Source organism: Leishmania martiniquensis, chromosome 33 (assembly GCF_017916325.1).
Source record: "Leishmania martiniquensis isolate LSCM1 chromosome 33, whole genome shotgun sequence".
Taxonomy (NCBI): domain Eukaryota; phylum Euglenozoa; class Kinetoplastea; order Trypanosomatida; family Trypanosomatidae; genus Leishmania; species Leishmania martiniquensis.
In genome coordinates, this window is record NC_090168.1 from 506,333 (window position 1) to 525,954 (window position 19,622).

Sequence of the window (19,622 nt, forward strand, 5' to 3'; positions counted from 1 at the left end):
CCTCTTAAGCCCTTCTTGATAACTAATGGACGCACGCAGTTTCACTCTCCTCGCCCGACCTCCCTCTTTTGTGCTTTGTCTTTGGATGGCTGAGCACGACATTCACCAGCGCAAATTTCACATCACATCACGGCTAGGTTTTCCAAGCACACTGACACACATACACACACGTAAATATATATATAGAAGGAACGCGGAAGACTGAGCGGGAGGTGCTTCGTTTCGACGTGAATTCGACAGAGAACTAAAAGGGCCTTCTCTCGCCTCGAAGCTGCAGACGCGATGCTTTTTTTACTCTTTCTGCGTAAAGAGAAAAAACTAAGGGGGCACACTGTCCATATTCTCTTGTCTCCAAGCGCTCACTATGCCGCTGGGCTTCGATGCCCTGCCCCCGATATCCGCTGCCGCCTACAGATTCATGGAGGGGAAGAAAGGAGGAGGAGAGGAAACGGGTACATGCCAGCACACTGCATTAAGTCTTCCTAAAGTCACTCGCCTCTCTTTCTATGATGCGCGCGCTCTGCGTTCGCCTCGTTGCCTCCCGCAGGCAATGAAGACTCGCATAGCAGCAGCAACGAAACCTGACAAAGAGTACCAGTGCGTCAAGCGGAACCTCCGAAAGCGAGCGACCACGACGGCAGGCGGCTCTTTCCCTGCCAGGGTGTGGATCTTCCCTGCAGCAACTCGCTCCCCTCCACCTCATCTGCTTATACCGTACATCTGCGCTTCAGCAAAGTAAGTGAAAACATCGACGACACACACGCACTGAAGAACAAAAAAAAAAACGGAGACTCTCCATTGCCAACTGCTTCGCCACTAATCCTGCTGCGCCTTCAGTCCCAGCACGACACACAGCCACGGCCCCTTCTTTTTTTTCTTCACCTCTGCTCGCACTTTCTTCGCATTCTATTCTTTGCCAGAAGGTCTCCTTTTTTTTTGCTCCGCCTCGCTTTCTCTCCCGTTTATTATTCTTTCGTTGTCTTCTTGCCTTTTCCGAATGCCTCTGTGCCTCCCTCCTTCCCCTCACCACCACCACCACCCCACACACACACACGCAGGCACCTTCCTCCAGCTTGACACGCCCGCACCCCAGTTTTTGCTTCGCCTCTTTCCCTCGTGTGGGCTCACTCTGCTGCGCTCCTTCGCGACTTGAGTCGGCCCTCGCGTACTCGGCATCTGCTCTGAGCACCCCTGTCTTCGAAGGAGCACCTTAGTTGGCCGGACAGCCACGTAGAAAAGCGGCCAGCATGTACTCGGAACAGAGCTGGAGCGATCACCATGGCGCCTCAGGCGTGCAGCGCTTTGCGCGCGGCGGCGGCGGCATCGGCAACAGCAACCCCAGTGGCCGCGGCGGTGGTGGGCAGAAGAAGAGCGGGGGAGTGCTGCCGATGCGCTACTAGTAAAGGGATTATTGTAGGGTGTTTGGCTTGCTCGTCAAGCACACTGGCCGCCCTTCTTTTCTCTCGCCCTCACCCCCATTCACATTCTCGGAGTTGGGAATTGCCGACATCTGCTCACCATAGCGCTTCAAAGAGAAAAAAGCAAAGCGATCGAGGCAACGACATGAGGTGGCGCTGCTGACGGTCAGCTCAGCCACTATAACTTTGGTCTTAGGCTCCCCAAACCCATCTACGCACTCACTAAAGGTGTGCGCACGGCCCTGTCCTCCAGCGTAGCTATGCACATCCGCAAGAGGAGAGACGCGCACGTGAAGTCTAACGGCATATGCACGCAACGTAATGGTGGCGAACACTCTGCTAGAGCGCTCCGCGGCATCGCGCTCATGTGGCATGTCTTCCTTCACCCATTCTCCAACTTTCCTTGTCCGCCATACGGTTGCACACACTTTCCATTATCCCCCCCACCTCTCGCGCACTACGCACAAACGCGCACGCCCTCCGCTTCTTTACGCCTCGCTTGTTGGGAGGTCGGTCCGACAACGATCATATCGATGCACTCAACCGACGCGGCATCTTTGACGTGCGGTTGAAACACTAACACACATGTGCGCACGCGTGAACACGGTTGTCCAATGCCCCCCTCCTTTTCGTTGGGGGACACTCGTTGTGGCTCTGGCGCGCGTCGACGATCATCTACGTGCGTTTGCCCGTCATGCAGCACCTCATCGCACGCACCGGCATACGCGGCGAAAGGGATAAAGATCACATCTCAAAAGACACTTTCGCTCTCTCTCCTCTCCTCTCCTCCCCTCTCTCCGTTCGGCTTCTCTCGGACGGACTCGTAGGTGCGCCTGCGTCGTCGCGTGTGTCGATCGTGTATCTATTCTTTTTCTTTGTATCCCCCGTTCTTGTCACCTATTTTTTATTCCCTTTCCTGTGCCCTCCCCCTCTCCCCCGCTGTACGTGAGGCTTCTGTCGCTCGAGACGGTTTTGTCTTGTGTGCAGCGCGCTACGACTCGAGGCGCGTAGGAGGCACAAGCGCAGACCGGCAAGGACGCACAGTATCTCACAAAGCGGCACGTCTAGCCGAGCAGAAGGGCAGCTAGAACGCAGAGGAGCCGGATCGCCTCCCCCCCCCACACACACACACATACACAAGAAAAAGTTTGTGTACAAGCGGGTCTAAGTGTGTGCCACTTCTCGTGTATTCGGTGGAACTCTCTATCTTTCGCTGCTGCCCAAGCACAACCGGAATCTGTTGCTCTTCAGAGTGCGGTTGTTGTTCCTTCACTGTTTCTCTTCCCTTTTGTTCTTGTCTTCCGCGTATCCGTCGTACAGCTCCCCTGTCTTCACTACTCGTCAGCACACTCCTCAACTTCTTTCGCGTTTCCTCGTCATTGTTGAGCTGGCAACGCGGTGCAGCCTCGTCTTTTTTTCGTGCGTGTGTGTGTGTCTGTCTGTCTCTCGCCCCCTTGTCGTAGACTCCACCTTCGCGTCCCCAATCCTGCGTTTCTTGTTCACGACCAGCAGCAGCAGCCACACCTCTCTGCATTTCTCGGGGGCTCCTCTGGTGCTGCGTGATCATCGAGCAAGAGGTAGTCCTCCTCCGACAGCGCCCAAGGAGACGAGCGCAGCCGATAGCACAGCAATCTGCTTGGCTGACTCTCTCTTCAGAAGGCAAGCAGCCATCGCTCAGCAGAGTCCTCTCAGCAACAGCGTCGACATCAGCTACAATGTTGCGCACTGAATCTCACCACCGCCTCCCGCGAGGAGAGCTACGCTCTACCTTGCCATCGCTTTCCCGATGCCGGGCTGCCATGTCTGCTCTTGGCTGGGCTCTCCTGCTTGTGTGCGTCGTCGCCAATCCAGCTGTTCATGCGGAGACGACCGTGAACAGCGTAACATGCACCGTCAGCATCGAGGGCTGGTGTGTCGGCGGCTCTAAAGTGGAAATTAAAGGCGAGAATCTCGACCAGGTCGCGTCCGTCGCCATCCGTGCCACCAGCGGTGGAAAGACGATGCTCCAGTGCGCCATCGACAAAGCCGCGGGCACGAGCCTGGAGTGCACTATCGAAGCGGAGGTGGTGGTGAAAGCCGGACCATATTCCCTGGCGCTGGTGCTCTCCAGCGCGGACGATACTAGTAGTACGGAAGTGAGTGCCGGTACCTTGCTTCTCGGCGCCCTCTGGGGTTTAGAAGAGGTGTTGCACTGGACCGCCGGGACGAATTCGCATGTGGAGTCTCAGTCGAGCGACTGGCCCTCCACCGGCGATGCCTGGACCCTAAAGGGCATCTTCGACGTGAAGAAAAGCTACAGCATGCGCTTCTACTACACCGATGCAGAGGACGCACCCGCAATCCCCTCTCCTGAGGTCACCTGCGTTTCCATGAAAATAACTGTGAATACGCTCACTTGCAACATTGTTACCTTCAACAACGCCATGGGCATGTACCGCGTGCTCGTGCAGGAATCCGACACCAAGGCAATCCTGGTCGGCACCGTGTCGCTTTCCTCCATCGCCGTGAACCCGTCGCTGCCCGCGGTCACCCGCGCCAGTGGGAACTGCGCCGAGAACAGCGAGAAGTGCGTCACCGGCGCGTCGCTCACCCTCCACGGCATCAACTTCAACTCCCGCAAGGTCAATTACCAGAAGTTCTTCGTCAGCTTCACGGAGACTCAGCAGAGCGCCATCCTCCTAACGCCGACCGAAGTCAGCAAGGAAAACATCACCGTCACCCTCACCGTCGCCGAGGGCACGCCGGCCGGGAGCTATCCGGTGTATGTGCAGGTGCAGGTGTGCATGATGGAAATGCTGTCACCGCTGCAGTATGTGGGCAACCTGGTGCTGAAATCGGGCAGCGCCAAGGGCTTCAACTTGGATCCGCCCGCAGGGGGCTGTCACGAGTGTCAGGGCGCTGATGGCATGTCTGCGGGGCACCTTGCTGCTACTATTCTTGCCGCTATCTTCGGTGTGCTGTTCCTCGCGGTGCTCGTGACGTTGGTGATTGTGTGCGTTCGCGGAACTGGAAGCCGCGGTCGTCTGGGTTAAGTGAGTGACTTTTCAGAGAATGCTGAGATGGAGCTACCAGCGGCGGCGGCGCCGGTTAACGCTGGCGCCAGTGAAGCTTTTGCCCTGTCCCAGCACTAAGCGGATGCTCGCTGCTTGAGCGAGGCGATCTAAAGGGGAGGTGAGCAAGGTGAAGCCCGAAGGGCAGATGTAGATGCCCCCAGCTGTCCCCATCTACTCGTTTCTAGAGAAGAAGCGCCCCGGACACTTTGCTCCAGCTCGGACCATCGGCGGCGTCTACACCGAAGCAGACGGGAACGGGGGCTGGTACCGACCTCTCTCCGCCACCCGCTCAAGATTCACTAGCTCCTTCTTTGCCGTGTCTGGTGCGAGCAGGAGTGCGTAACGTCGGGCATATATGAGTCTGCCTGCGCGTCGATCGGCCTGCCTTTTGAGATGCCCTCGTATCGCAACGGGAAGAGACTGGGGCCGTACCGCGCAGTGCGTCAAGGGATGGGGGAGCGAGGGCCGGGCACAACATGGTGTGAGCAGGGGCGGTATGGGTACAAATAGATAAGGCGGAAGAGCTTTGTCTCGTCACCTCCACCCCGCCCCACTATACGCGTTGCGTACATACCGTAAAGGCCCGGTGAAACGGTAAAGCGGTGTCGCCCTCCAAAGCACACAATCGTCCTCCTCTCCTCCCTCCTCCGGCCTCTCGGCACAGACGAAAAAGGTGCATGTGCACAGAACGCAGCAGAAGCGCGCCAGACCCCGCTTTTCCTTTCCGTGTCTCTGCGCCGCTTGGGGTTATTCTTTGTGACCTCCCTCTGCCTCCATCTCTTTTAAGGAGTGCGCCAGGGGCAGACGCGACGCCACATATGTGTGCGCATCGAGTATTATTATCTTCCCCCGGCGACTGCGATAAAACTGCAAAGGCGCCTTTCTTTCTCTCTTCCGCTGCCCCCTTCCCCCTCCGTGTCAAGGTGTATTTGTGCCTCGCCATTTGTGTTCTGCTGGCGGTTAGGCCTCATTATGCTCTTGCCTTTCTATCGCGTTTCCGTCGGCGTGTCGGTGAACGTTCTTCACGGCTCCCATTTGCTGGGAAGCAAGCGCGCTTGCAGGTACCTTCGCCTGGCGAGCTCTTGGCGGGCGGCACTGTCTACGAATGGGCTGCAGAAGCAGGACCCCCACCACGACCTGCCGAACCACTCGAGACGGTTCGGGAGTGTGTCCGAGGCTCGTCTTGCGAGCAGCCGAAGTGCCTGCCTGTGTTTTTTCTCACCACAAGATGCTGGGGTTCTGCTCCACCCGAGTCTCGGCGATGTGCCTTTTGTCACTGCTGGCGAGGACGAGGTGTGGCCCTGGCCAGCAGCGTGCGCAAAGGATGACTGCGACACGCGAGCGACGTGAAGAGGCGGCGGGGCTGAGTGTCTAAAATGCGTACAAGTACGGAAAAGAAGCCTATGCGACCCGTCGAAGCGCCGTCAACGTACATGATGTCTGCGCCGCCTCTTCGCGCGCTCTCTCTACCCGACTGCGCGACAGGCATGGCATGCGAAAGAAAAGAGTAGAAGATCGAGCGGTTTTGCGTGTTTCAGGGCTGCGTGCGTACGCCATTCCGTGTTATTGGCATTGGTTTCTCTTTCTCGTCTCCCCTCTCCCGCTTGCCTCTTGCCCTTTGTGCCTCTGCCTCTGAGTAGAGTAGTGGTGTAAAGGACTAGTACACCGATGGCAGGTTGGCGGTGTGTATAGGCGTCTGTAAGTGCCTGTGTGTGCCTGTTGGGGTTGTTCAAGGCGCTCCTCCCTGCGCCTGTGCTCTCTTCTCAACGCATACACACACGTATGTACGCAGACTCACACTAGGTAGGGCGAGACAGATTTTTTTCCCAGTTCGGAATGGCCGCCCTCCACTCTCTTGTCTCCATAATCATTGCCTTCTGTTCGCTTCTAACACACTAAAGACCCTCTTAGCTGTCGCCCATATATGCCATTTCTTTGTTGTCTTGCGGATAGCAGCGCAGCCGCTGGCTCTTCATCGTCACAAGGGGTGCAGGTGCCAAGCTAGTGTATGCGGCGGCTCGAGACCTGGTTTTAACCGCAACGCACACACATGCACACCTCTACAACGTGACGCTGCCTTCGTAGATCGTCGCCCCCTCCCCCGCTCCTGCCGACTCTTCACCTTCCTCACCCTCGCCCCCTTCACACTACGCATACGCGCCACTTGCTCCACATCGTGCACACCCACCAGCTACCCAAGCCCATCAAGACCAGCACACACACACACACACACGTTCGAAAAGGAAAAGGAAACGGAATAATCGAGAGGACTAATATACACACGAACGGTTCGCCACAAAGGTCCCTTTCCCATTTGTTTCTCACTTGCTTTAACGGCAACAAAAGGAGAGCAAGGGCCCAAAGAGTCTGCGCTTCTCCTCTCTCCCTTTTCAGTGCTCGTTTTTTTTTCTTTCTGTTCGCCGATGGTGGCTGTTTGCCCCCGCTGCCCTCCCTCCTTGCACGTTTGTTTGCCCCCCTCTCTTTTGCCATCTCGACGCTCTCCACATTTCCTGTGAGCGTTTCCTGTGTGTGTATGTTGTCCCGGTCTTCGAGGAGCACAAAAAAAGAACCATAAAAGCGGTGAGTGAGCGCGCGTTTTTTTTTTTGGTTCCGCGGGCCACTCTTGATAGCGTCACGCACAAAGATACATACGCAGATATAGCCGCGGCGCTGTCCCTCACCACCACCACCACCCCACACACACACACGCAGGCACCTTCCTCCAGCTTGACACGCCCGCACCCCAGTTTTTGCTTCGCCTCTTTCCCTCGTGTGGGCTCACTCTGCTGCGCTCCTTCGCGACTTGAGTCGGCCCTCGCGTACTCGGCATCTGCTCTGAGCACCCCTGTCTTCGAAGGAGCACCTTAGTTGGCCGGACAGCCACGTAGAAAAGCGGCCAGCATGTACTCGGAACAGAGCTGGAGCGATCACCATGGCGCCTCAGGCGTGCAGCGCTTTGCGCGCGGCGGCGGCGGCATCGGCAACAGCAACCCCAGTGGCCGCGGCGGTGGTGGCGGCTATGACATGGGAGGCGCAGCCGCCGCAGGCGGGTACGGCCCCGTCGCAGCTGCACGCCAGCGGTCTCCACAGACGACTGCCTTTTACCCACCTGCATCCTCGCGATTCACTCCGATGGACTTTGAGCTGTTCATCAACAGCAACCGCGACCCCACCGACGAGATGCGCCGTTCACAGGAGTACTACTACTGGTACCACAGTAAGCAGCCTCGAGATCCGCGCGCGCCACCGCCGCTACCCTCTCTCGAGGTACAAGAGGCGCTCACCAACATGGAGACGCCTTGGGAGGATGTGAGGGCAATGCCATCTGCTTCTGTGGCTCGGGCAGGCGCTGCTGGCGGCCTGGGGCGCAAGATGGGTGGCAAAAGCCTCGCCCTGGACGCCAAGGACCTTTGTGAGACGCAGGAAGCGCAGGCCATCAACCCGTACGGCCACAGCCTCATTACCGAAAGCAATATGATGAGCCCCAGCACGCAGTTCTTCGCGGCGTACGCCCCAACACCGCTGGCAATGGCAACCCCCAGCACTCTCCGTGCCTACGCGCACGGTCACCTGCCCATGCCGCCCACTAGCAACCATGGCAACTGCGACAGCGACATGGCCGGCGGTGTCACGTACGGCCGCGGCCCCGGCACCACCGCTAAGAGCATCGCATCACAACAGTACTACACGCAGGAGCCAATGAACACATTCGAGCTCTACAACACCGGATTGGAGGCCGGGCCCAACTACTACGATACCACGCAGCGCAGCAGCAACGGCAACGGCCTGGGTGCTGGCCATGGCAATGCGTATCAGCTGATGGAAGGGATGGCTGAGGTAAACCCAGGCATGGTGTACCGTCAGCCGGAGGCGGACGGCGGTTTCCAGAGTCGCGGTGCCGGTCGTGGCGGCAATCGTCGCTACAATGGCAACGCAGGCGGCGGCGCTGCAGCTGGGCGTGCTGGTCGCAATGGCTTTCGGGGAGGCCGCGGCGGCGGTGCTATGGGTGTCACGGACGGTGCAAATGGCCACAGCAGTCATCGCTTCGTGGGATCTGAGAAGCTGCGCATGTTTCGCCATGCAGTTGCGGAACAGAAGACGTCACAGTGGCGCCTGGAAGACATCAACGGCTATGCTGTGGAGTTCGCGAGGGATCAGGAGGGCAGCCGCTTTATCCAGAGTGCTGTCGACTCGGCCAGTGCCGAATCACTAGACATTCTTTTCCATGAGATCTTCGAGTCGCCACTGGAGCTGGTGACGGACATCTTCGGCAACTACGTTTTGCAGAAGCTCTTGGATAAGGGGACTCCTCCACAGCTCATATTCGCGGCCGAGCGAATGTGCGGTCATGTAGTGGAGCTCACCATGCAGACTTATGGGTGTCGTGTGATTCAGAAGTGCATTGAGGTGATGCCGCCAGCAGGCTTGGAAATCCTTCTTGCTGAGCTGAAAGACAACGTTGCGAAGTGCATCCAGGATCAGAATGGCAACCATGTGATCCAGAAGTGCGTCGAGGTAATTCCGCATCAATGTGGCTTTATCATTTCCGCCTTCTCAGGTCGAGTGATGGAGCTAGCTACGCACGCGTATGGCTGCCGTGTGATTCAGTGCATCATGCAGCACTGCCCCGAGCAGGAGGACACTATTTTCCACGAGCTTCTCAAGGCCGTCGATGTGCTGGCGAAGGATCAGTACGGCAACTACGTGATTCAGCACGTTCTGCAGCATGTAAAGGATGAGAGCAAGATCGAGTACGTCTACGAGGCGCTGAAGCCCAAGTTCTTCTACCTGAGCAAGCAAAAGTTTGCCTCCAATGTGATGGAAAAGCTTTACGCCCGCTCAAACCCTGCGAACCGCATGGCGATTGTGGAGATGATGTGCGCTGACTTTCCCAGCAAGGCCGATCCTGTGGAGATAGTTGCCTTTAAGCGGTCCGCTACGAAGACAGCGGCAATAGTGAACGCTGAGGAGGGCACGTGGCCGCCACCAAGGAACAACGCCGATGGCACGGTGAAAGAAGTCAAGGAGAAGAATCGTGAGGCGAAGGATGCGGCAATGGGCATCATCGAGGAGGTGGTTTCGGTGGGCCTCGGTCAGCCCAGCATGCTGTGCCTCATGATGAGCGATCAGTACGCGAACTATGTGGTGCAGCGCGTCCTGGATGCGTCCGAGGTGGACCAGTTCGTGAAGCTCGTGGACAACATCGAGAAATACATACTGCCAATTCGAACCTACACCTACGGCCGCCCCATTGTGCAGCGACTTTCCCGTCGAAAGCTAGTGCTCGCCCCCGGTGACGAGGCGGGCGAAGGGGGTAGCAGCAGCATGAATGGCCACAACCACAACGAGGGTCGCTCTAACCATCACCGCCGCTAATGCAGCAAAGCCAGTGCTCGATTGCAGATGAGGTGAGCCGGGGCGTTTCTGTATCTTTCTCTCTCTTTCTGTGCGCGCACGTGGTTTTCTGTGCCTCCTCCCGCGTTGGTTTCGCACTTCGCTTCTCGTTCCTGCTGGAGAGCGACGGTGGAGGATGATGCCGTTTGGGGTTGCTTCGATTGCCGTTACTCGTCTCCCATTCTTCCTCGTTTTTCCACTTGGGCTCCGCTGGGAGCTTGCTTGCGTCCTCGTCATGGTGTGTCCTCGTCTCTTTGTTCGCCTCCTCCCGCGCTCGTCCAGTCACCAATCTGTTTTCTTTTTTCTTTTTTTTCTCTGTCTGTGCCTTTCGGTCGTCTTCTCGTGGCGCAAAAAGGGGGGAAGGGGTGGCGTGGCCGCCCCTCTCTGGGGTCCGCCCTTCCGCTTTCTCATTTTCTTTCGCCTCTCCCTCGTTTTGCCCCTCGTCTTTTTTTTTCTTGTCATCGCCATTCCTCCGATGTATGCTTCGGCGTGTTTTTTTTCGTGTGTGTGTGGGGAGGGGAGGGGAGGGAGGGTTGTGTTTTCCTCTCCTCTTTTTTTTTGTTGTCCTCTTTCCTATGCGGATGAGTGCTTCTTGCCTTCGTGCTCGCTTCGACTCTTCGGCCATCCATCGGTTTTTTTCTCCGTGGAAGTGCGCCTCTTTGTGTGTCTGTCTGTGTGTCGGGGGGGCGTCTCTTTTGCGTACTTCTTCGACTTTGTTCTCTCTGCAGGTGGCGCGGCAGCCGCGTGTGTACATCTTCGAGTGACCCGATGTACACACACAGGCACTTTGGCCGGCGTGCACACGTCCTTGACAAGAGGCATCCTCTAACCTCTCCTCCGCGGCGCTCTAACAGCCCCCCCTTCTCCTTCAGGGGAGAGAGAGAGCCATCAACTTCATGAAGTCGATGAAGCGATGTGCCTCGGAGAGGCTGCAGTCGAGCCGCCAGCATGAATCTTATCACAGATGATTTTTTTATTAGCGAGTCACTGAGTGTGTGCGTCTGTGTGTCTGTGTGTGCGATTGTGAGCTCGCTCGCTTTGGGCCACTCTGTCTCTTTATCAGTTTTATCAGGAAGCTGTAATTAAAAAGACGCGTAGGTCCACACTCACACACGCGTAAGAATTAAATTTTAAAAAGGCTCGAATTGTCCTCCCCTTTCGTTTTCTACGGTGGGCGCCTCCTCTTCTCTTTCTCTCTTCGCGTGTGTGTGTGTGTGTGCATCGCCTTCCTCCTTCCCATTTCCTTCTTTAGAAGCCACCGGACTCTTTTACCCACACCCGAACCCGTCAATGGCAAGCGCAGGGTGAGAAGGCGGAAAGGGAAGAACTAAAAGCAAGCTCAAACAAGTGGGCCCTGACCATCCGTTTATAATCACACCCATCTCTCACTCACAGATGCGTCACGAGCAGGATCTGAGTATGAAAAAAAACGCTAAGGTCAGAGGAGGCATCGCTAACCGTCATCTGCTCCTGGTACTCGTTTAGTTCATGAGCGTGCGCGTTGATATGCCTGTGTATGCCACACGTGCGTGCTCTGTTTCAAAAACGGAGGAAAGGAGCAAAAAAAGGGATGCGCCATCGCGGTTTCGTTTTTCCGTTTGTCTGCTTGACGGCCTGTAATGATCCCAGACGAGCCTCCCTTTTTTTTCTGCCTGTGAGTGTGTGTGTGCTTTCTCCATTTCGTCGATTGCGTTGCCTCCTCGCAGCTAAGATGATACGCCCCAACCCCCTCTGTGTACTTTCCACGTTACCCTCATCCCTTGTTCTTCTATCACCCCCCCCCACCTCCCCCTCTCTCTCAGAACTTTCAGTCCCCTTCGTTCGCTGTCGCTGCTTTCCGTCCTTTCCCGCGCAGTGACTGCCGTCGTTGTACCGTGCGATTCTGTTGGGCCTGCTAGAGCAAGCGGGCAAAAAAGGACCTATCGACGGGCCCTTCATTTAGCCTTGCGCGTCTGGCTCATCCGTCGTCTGCGAGGCGGTAGTGCCTGTGCAACTCGCACATGCAGAAAAAAAAAGAGGAGTCTATAAAGGGTGCAGAGGCGGTCGTGGGTGACCGCGCTCACAGGCAAACTTGCTCACAAGCGACCCGAATCTAACAGCAAGCACAAGTCGGAAGGGGAAAAAAGGAATGATACACGATGAAGGTGATGAGCGGAGGAAAGGAGAAAGATGCGCCTCATGGGGTGAGACTGCGGGCAAAACACATGAGAAAGACAGACCACTTCGTGCATGCGCCACCAGAAAAGAGCGAGTAAAGCCATGTGGAGCGGGAATTTTCAATCCGGCAAGTGACACACCCTTTCACGTCTTTTTTTCGATCCTACCTTTACGCCCGCCCCTCCCCCCACCCCCCAATCCCTCCCTCACCCCTTCCTATTCCGATTTGGTGTAAAACACAGCTTCCACAAGCTCGCTCATCTCATTTTTTTTGTAAGCGCGCCTTCCATGTTTTTTTGCTGCTTCCTCCTCCTTCTCCTCCCCCCTCCCTCCCCCCTCCCCCCCCACACACACACGCACACACAGCTGCCGCAACATGTCTTATCAGAGAGTACACAGCAAAGCGTGAATGAAGGATTCAGGTGCCTGAGGGAGGGGAGGGAGGGGAAAGGGAGCCAAGTTTCATTGAATGCATTTCATAGGAACAAGTCAAGAAAATAAGAGAATGGCCGACGCAATACAATCGTAGAGCAATTACGATCGCGCGCGCTCGCTCGCTCTCTCTCTTGCTCTTGCTCTTGCTGCCCACCCATGTCTGTGAAACCATGTAAAACAGCAGTGCGCCGTCATTTCCCTCCTCCCCATTGTTTTCCTTTCGTGTTTCACCGTCACTACACCCTCACCACCTCCCCGCCACCACCATCATGTTTTGTCCACCACCTTTTCACTGTTGCACCTCCCTTCTCTCTGTATCAGTAATGAGTGCGTGCGACTCTCCATGCTCATTTTCGCTTTCTTTATTTGATTTTTTTTTCGATGCTCGGCCTATCTGTTGTGGATGGCGGTGTGTGTGTGTGTATGTGTATGCCCGATGTGGGTAGCATCTCTGTCGGCATTTCGGATCGCATCTGTTTATGTGTGTGTGATGGCAGTGGCTTCGTTTTCTTTCTCCCTTTCACTCACTCACTCTCTTTTTTTCCATTGTTTTCGCTCCTCGCACGTTCTCATTGGTGCGTGTGATTCGTAATTCCTTTTTTTCTGTTTTGCTGCGTTATTTTTCGCCCACCTTGCTCACTGTTGGAGGGAGATATAAATATCTCGGTTTTTAGTTTCTAAATTTTCTGTCGTTACAATTTGGTTTTGCGCCCGTGTAGTGTTGGTTACACTGCTGTTCATCTTGCTGTTGGCGAAGACGTTCCGCCGCCCTAGACGAACGGGTTCACGAGAGCGAAAGGAATGGAAACACGGTCGCCGCAAAGGCAACGGAAGTCGGTTCAGGGGGGAAACGACCGATTCACGTTCAAGCCGTTCGGCGTTTAGGATCCTTCTCCCCTTTTTGTGTGTTTGAATATTGGGACGCCTCGCGTGTATGTGTGTGTGTCTCTCTCTGTACGCATGCTGTTGTTGTTGGATACGTTCCTCTTCATTTCGGATTTTCCGTTTCTTGATTTTTTTTCGTCTCCGCCCTCTCTTGGTGTTTAAAAATAGTAGTGCGTGCATGTGCATGTATCGGTGTCAGTTGAGGCTTCTGTGGTGTAAACAAAGCGGCCTATGCGGTTCTTTCTCGCTTTTTATTTTTATTTTTTAAGGACGCACACTCTGTCCTTTAGTTCAAGGTGGTAGATAGAAAGGAACTAAAACACAGCAAAGTATGTGACAAGCGTGGCCGCGAGGGAGAAGGTGCTTCGTGTGGAGTGTATGTGCAGCACGGCCATTAAAGAAAAAATGGAAACGAAGCAGAACGGAAAGCTCGATGCGTGTTGGCGCCGGCAGCTCTTTTTTTTTCTCTTGAAGAGCTTCTTTTGACCCCATCGAGCACTGACAGGTTGTCTCGTCCCTCTACACCTCAAACGCATGTACGCGCCCCACGTGCGCGCACCGTCGAAGCGTGATAAGAGAATGCCGGGCCACTGCAGAAAAAGCGAAGGGCCGCGAAAGCGCTTCCCCCTCCCTCCCTTTTTAGTTTCAAGCGGAGGGAGCGTGTCTTGGTCAGGGGAAACATCGCGAGGACCCACCGCCACCACTACTGCTGACCATGAGTACCGCGGTGGCTGCTATGGCTCTTGCAGTGCTTGGTCTGCTGTTCCGTTTTTACGGCAAGAGGCGTATATATATTCATCTGCGATGGCGGCCTGGATGTGCTCGATTGAAGCTTTACAACTGCAGTATAGGGCAGAGGAAGGCGGGGCGCTGAAGTGGTGGTGAGAAGGTCAAGGAGGGAGAGGGTGAAGTGGAGATCTACGAGGAAGTACTTTCATGTGCGAAAAAAGGGGGAAGGAGAAGGGGACGTGCCTGTGCTTCTTGCACGGGGGTGCGCTGGCTCCCCTCCCCCTCCCTCTCACCTCCGCACTATGGCCTCAAATCGCCACTGTCGAACTTACGAAAAAAAAAGAAACGAAAATGCAGAGAAGAGCGCCTCGCGTACCCAAATCTTTAGTTTTACTTTATCGAGATGTCTACTATACGAACAGACACACCAGCGCACATACCACACCGTGGAGCTTTGCTTTAAAAAATGGGCGTCTAAAGGAGCTGAGAAAGAAAAGACCAGGAGAACAGGGCAGTGGAAAAAAACGAGCGCGTGAGGTCTTCATTTTTTTCTTCTCAAACTTGCTGACTTACGCCTTTTTCTTGAGAGGGGGGGCGTTGCTGCGACAGTGTTGTTGCACAATGAGCGCTGTTTGAGCCACGAAGGGAAGCACCACCAACAATCACCCCCTCACAGTTTCTAACTTGTGCGCATCCATTTACGTTTTCTCCTTGTGTCTTTCAGTGCCCTTCGTGTTGCCTCTTTCATTGTGTGTGTGTGTGTGTGCGTTGTCTTCACCTGTGAAATATCTATTTATACAAATAGCCCACCAGCACCACACACACACACACGCGTCTTTTTTTATTGTTGCGTCGTGCTGTGTTTTTTTTGTGTGTTGTATTACCATTGTTGTTCGTTTGATGTTTTCTCCTTTCTAGACAGTGCTCTGTGTGCTCGTCTGTCTGTCTCTCCTCCTGTCTTCCTGTAAGTTTTTTTCTACTGTGTGTGTGTGTATGTATGTATGTGTATGCGCGTGCTTGTTCGTACGTTGCATCGCTTCTCATCTTCTCCTTCCGCTCTCTCCTCCCTTTTTTGGGGGGCGGGGGTATTTCCTTCTGTTCACGCGCCCTCCAGTGACATCACTCCTGTTTCCATCTCTTCTGCTTCCGCCCTCCTGTCACATTCGATGCTGTCTTTCTCTGATACGTGGTGTGATGCACTGTGCGGGTACGCGCCTGGCCCTCTTTCGGTGTGAGCGCTCGGCTTCCACTCGAGCACATAAGAGGGTGCCGTCGCTCATAGTCCACCACGCGGGCACACACACACACACAAGGGAGAGAGAAAGAGAAAGGGTGCCGTGAACTTCATTTCCTGAAGAGCAGAAGGGGCGAAGTGCAAGGAAGCAGAGGTGTATCGAAGGCGCAATAGAGCTGCCTCATCGCTTCATTGCATCTCTTTCCACGCAGCGGTCGCCCGAATGGTGAGCGGAAGCGGGGGTAGCAGTCGAAGGAAAGAGGATGAGCACGTGAAAGGGGGAGAAGCAGGACAGTGAAGGCGACACAAGAATCGCTGTAAGCCGTCTCAGCGCCTGACGTGGCAGGAAAAAAATAACATGTAAGAAAAGTGCCGTTATTGCGGTGTGCACCCTTTCACAGTAACGAAAAAAAAGGTTAGGCGAGCACAGACGATGGAGGTGGAGGTTTCGGAAGGAGAAGAGCAGAGGAACTTTGCGGAACCCCCCCCCCTCATTTTTCTCGAGCACGCACATTTTTTCTCTTGATCTCGGCGAAACAACAGACGAGCTCACCTCCACTTCCACCTTCGACCCTGTCACTGGCACGATCCACTGGTGTGAAGCAGTTTTTTACGCACGCGCGCTACACCATTTCGCCAAACCTGGTCATTTAAGCAGAGGCTCTGCATCAGACTCTTGCCATCACCCCTCCCCTTGAGCCGTCGCCTAGCGCTTTCCCTCAGATGGTCGCAGACCCGTCACTCCAGCAGGCAGAGTGAGGGCTGAGTGATACACTTTCGCGTCGCACCGACACTCTGCTCATCATATCAAGGTCGCAAATACCCTCACTGTCGCCGGTCGCTGCGGCGCCATGCTATTCAGCATCTGGCCGCTAGCATCCGTGGAGGGATGCGTCGCTGTGGCTTCTCTACGTTGTAGGCTCTTGGCTTGGCTCCCCAGTGACCGCGATACGTACCTCAACATCAATAGGAAGTGCAGCTGCCTGGCGCTCCCACACATTGAGTAGCGGTGCTACACCTTGGAGAGGCGACGAACTGAGAGGTGTGCCCCCGCCCCCGCCATGAAAGAGTTTCCCGACCAAAAAAGACAACTGAAAGACGAAAAGTACAAGATAGAGAAAAAAAGGAGGAGATGAGAGTGACGGCGTTTAGAGTGTGCGTGCAAACCGAAGACGACGACGATGAACGTTGCAGCCGAAGGAAGAGACAGCGGTGGCTCGAAAAGGTGGCCGCTTGACGGTATTGCTGTCTCGGGAATGTAGCCTAGGTGTTCGCTGCTAACTCTGCATGTGTGTTACGGTTGTTGTACCATGGAACGCGTGCGTTCGCTAATCGCTCGAACCCCTCGGCGCTTCGGGCCTAACGTCCCCCTTCTCCTTCTTTTAATTTGCAGTTACCTCCGCGAGGCAGAGGGTGTCCCCCCACCGACACATGTTTGTTTGCTTCTTGCTTAAGCAGATGCCATTATATACGCTGAAAGCCTCAAGTAGATGTCGAACACCAGCCTGTTTTTTTTTGTTTTGCTTTACTCGTCCCTGCATTAGCTCAGACACCACAAAGACTTTACGTTTCCTCGAACGCGTAGGCGCGTGCGTTTTTTTTTTTGCCGGCCCCCCTTCTCTGTTAGTCAGGCGCTCATCTGCTCTCGCTCTTGACGTGTACGCTTTTCTCCTCTTTTTTTTGGGTTGTTGTTCTTTCCTTTACTTTGAGCAGGTCAGCGCATTCTGCTCAGCTCAGGAAGCGGGAGCGGAGAGAGGACCGCGCACAGACACACGTGAGCTCGCACGCCTATACTCCCTCTCTTGTTGGCAGATCGTCGTCTTCCTCTTTTGCTTTTGTGCGTGTTCCGTAACTTCTTTCCCTGTTTTTTTTTTGGTCTCTCTCTCTCTTTGAAATTGGTCGCGTCTCTCTGTGCTTGCTGTCGTTATTCTTTCCCCCTCTCCGCCTGTTCTGCATGGCCACCCATACACAGCTTACCCGCACTCCTGTCTGCCTGCCCTATCCCCACCCCCTCACTCACTTACCTCCTCCTCCTCCCCCCGCCGCCGTCTGGCTGCTTCTGAGCACTGTTGTGCGATTTCCGGAAGAAATTTGACGGAGGACACGAAAAAAGAAAAAGGAAGGCGCACATGTGTGTGTGTTGGCGTTTTTCGGTCCCCGAGACCGCGCCACACCGGGAACCGAGGTGATTTGGCCGGATTTCTCCCATGAGGGGAACGCTGTGACCGCGACAGCAGCGGTCGCATTGTCAAAGAATGATGGTGCGGTAGCGTTCTGACTCCTCTTTTGGTTTTCCTGATGGTGTCAGAGGTGTGCACGGCTTTCCAAGTCAGACCTGCGACGTGATAGTCGGCTAGATGAGCAGCATCTGCTTCTCGGCACAAAGCTCGGCACCGAACAAGAGCTAAAGGTTGATGCGCTTGTGGGTAGCCAAGGTTCACCACCAGCTTCCCTCAGTATCGTTATAAAGGGATGTACATGAGGCACCCCCTGTCGTGCTATGGCAGTTTCGCTTTCACTCACTAACACTAAGCTTCCTCTATCCTTCTTTCCAACACTTTTGTCACGCTGCGGTTTGCGCGTGCGCTATCCCACAAGCACAAACGCGCCCACGCGACTCTCTTGCTCCCATATAGAAGGTGCTTTTCTCTTCGCCCATCGTAAGCTTTCCACGTTGACCGCGCGTGCATCGAGGCTGCGTATTCCATTAGCCTTTCCGAGCCCGTTCCGCTCTCTCACGCTCGACTTCCCTCCTCTGTTTCACTTCACACGTGCCCAGCACATCAATCATGATCGCTAGTCGCTTGGCTCTAATGTCGCCGACTCATCTGGCATGCCGCCGCGCTGCACTGCCCGTTGGTGTTGCAGCGAACCTGCGAGTGTCAACTCGCTCATCAGCGGCAGCTGTGGCCAACAGTCACCCAAGAAGTGGCGCCCTCAGCGTCGCCAAGCGTCAGTATCCCGGTGCCACGGTCATCCCAAACTTCATAACCCACTGCACGCAGATCGGTGCGTGCACGTCTCTCTCCACCCTTCTCTATAGTCCCATCGGCACTGCCATGGCAATTGTGCTTGCCTACAACGTCATCGTGATCTGCTCCAAGCATGTGAACTACTCGCTGGAGATCACGGCGAAGGACTACGTGCAGGACAAGCAGCTGCTCACCATCATGCGCTATGGGATTCTTAGCTGCATCCTTCTCGGGATGGAGGTGATGTTCATCGAGATTTGAAAAGCTGCGCCGACGGGCGGATAACCCTTTGGGCCGCTACGCCTGAGCCCTTGCCTGCGTGTCCGCACATGGCTCAGGCATACCAAAACCGCGCAAGGCACGTGTTTCATCTCCATTGAGCTGCCTATTGTCTGTGAAGGGGTGGTGGGCATGTCGTTGATTGCGTGTAATCGTGCTGTTCCCACCGGGCCCAGAGTGTTGGAGTGGTGTCGACGATGATATCGCCAGGGGTCGTGTGTGTGTGTGTGTCAGACGTAGAAGCAAGAAGGGGCCGTCCCTTCTTCTTCCTCGTCCCTCTCCCCCCTCCCCCACGCATGGGGTGAGATGTGGTGGCGGTGTCGAACAAACTTCGAGAGATTCAAAAGGCGCTGGTCTCTCTGTTTTCTTTTTTTTTTGATTTTTCCCTTTCGTGTAGGAAAGATATGGGCACCACCGGACGGGGGGAGCAGCGAAATGCAGATGGGAGCAAAAAAGGGGGTGGGTAAACAAAAGGTGCGTCCTTGCAGAGCCGATTTGGTTCCGCCGCGTTCTTTTCCGTTTTGGCCGGTCGCGCCTCCCAACCGTACCCCATCCCACCCCTTCCATTCTGCACAGCAGCGAGCTCTACCTTTTTTTTTTTCGATGTGTCGTCTTCTGTCGCCAATGCGTTTCTTTGCTCTTGTTGAGCCACGTCATTGTTTCTCGGCCATGGCGCCTTGTGGGCCCGTCTCTGATTGGCTTTCGATTCATCAACTTCTCCCAAGCATCGGCGTGTACACAGCGACCTCTCCCTCTTTCGCCATCTGTCACGCATCTCTTTCCTTGATGCTTGCTGCCTCTTGTTGGGCAACTTCCGCGCATACCTTGGTGGTGATGGGTGCATATGGGATACCCCTGCGGAGAAGAGGCCCTCATTCATGGTTCTTATGTGCTCCAGGTCGCTGAAGACCATGTTGGTGATCCAATGAATATACGCATCCACTATCTCGCACCTTCGCTTCTCCCTTCAGGACGACTAACCGCGAGTCCCCTTTTGCGCAACACGCTCGCGCCCTATCAAAGACGTGCGGGTTCGCGAGAGGGTGGAATACCCCGTCCGCCACAG

At 55.2% G+C, this 19,622-nt stretch overlaps 3 protein-coding genes across 3 annotated transcripts; all 3 read left to right on the forward strand.

Moving 5' to 3' along the window:
• Positions 1–3,133: 3,133 nt before the first annotated feature.
• On the forward strand, positions 3,134–4,450 carry LSCM1_02604 (uncharacterized protein; the record flags this gene model as incomplete). The annotated part of the gene is made up of 1 exon (XM_067320185.1): positions 3,134–4,450. The coding sequence occupies one exon, from the start codon at positions 3,134–3,136 to the stop codon at positions 4,448–4,450; it is 1,317 nt and encodes a 438-aa protein (XP_067175560.1).
• A 2,922-nt stretch (positions 4,451–7,372) lies between these two features.
• LSCM1_02605 (uncharacterized protein) lies at positions 7,373–9,847 on the forward strand (the record flags this gene model as incomplete). Its single annotated transcript, XM_067320186.1, has 1 exon — positions 7,373–9,847. One exon carries the CDS (start codon positions 7,373–7,375, stop codon positions 9,845–9,847), a length of 2,475 nt encoding a protein of 824 aa, XP_067175561.1.
• Positions 9,848–18,094: 8,247 nt separating this feature from the next.
• LSCM1_02606 (uncharacterized protein) lies at positions 18,095–18,538 on the forward strand (the record flags this gene model as incomplete). Its single annotated transcript, XM_067320187.1, has 1 exon — positions 18,095–18,538. The coding sequence occupies one exon, from the start codon at positions 18,095–18,097 to the stop codon at positions 18,536–18,538; it is 444 nt and encodes a 147-aa protein (XP_067175562.1).
• Positions 18,539–19,622: the final 1,084 nt, after the last annotated feature.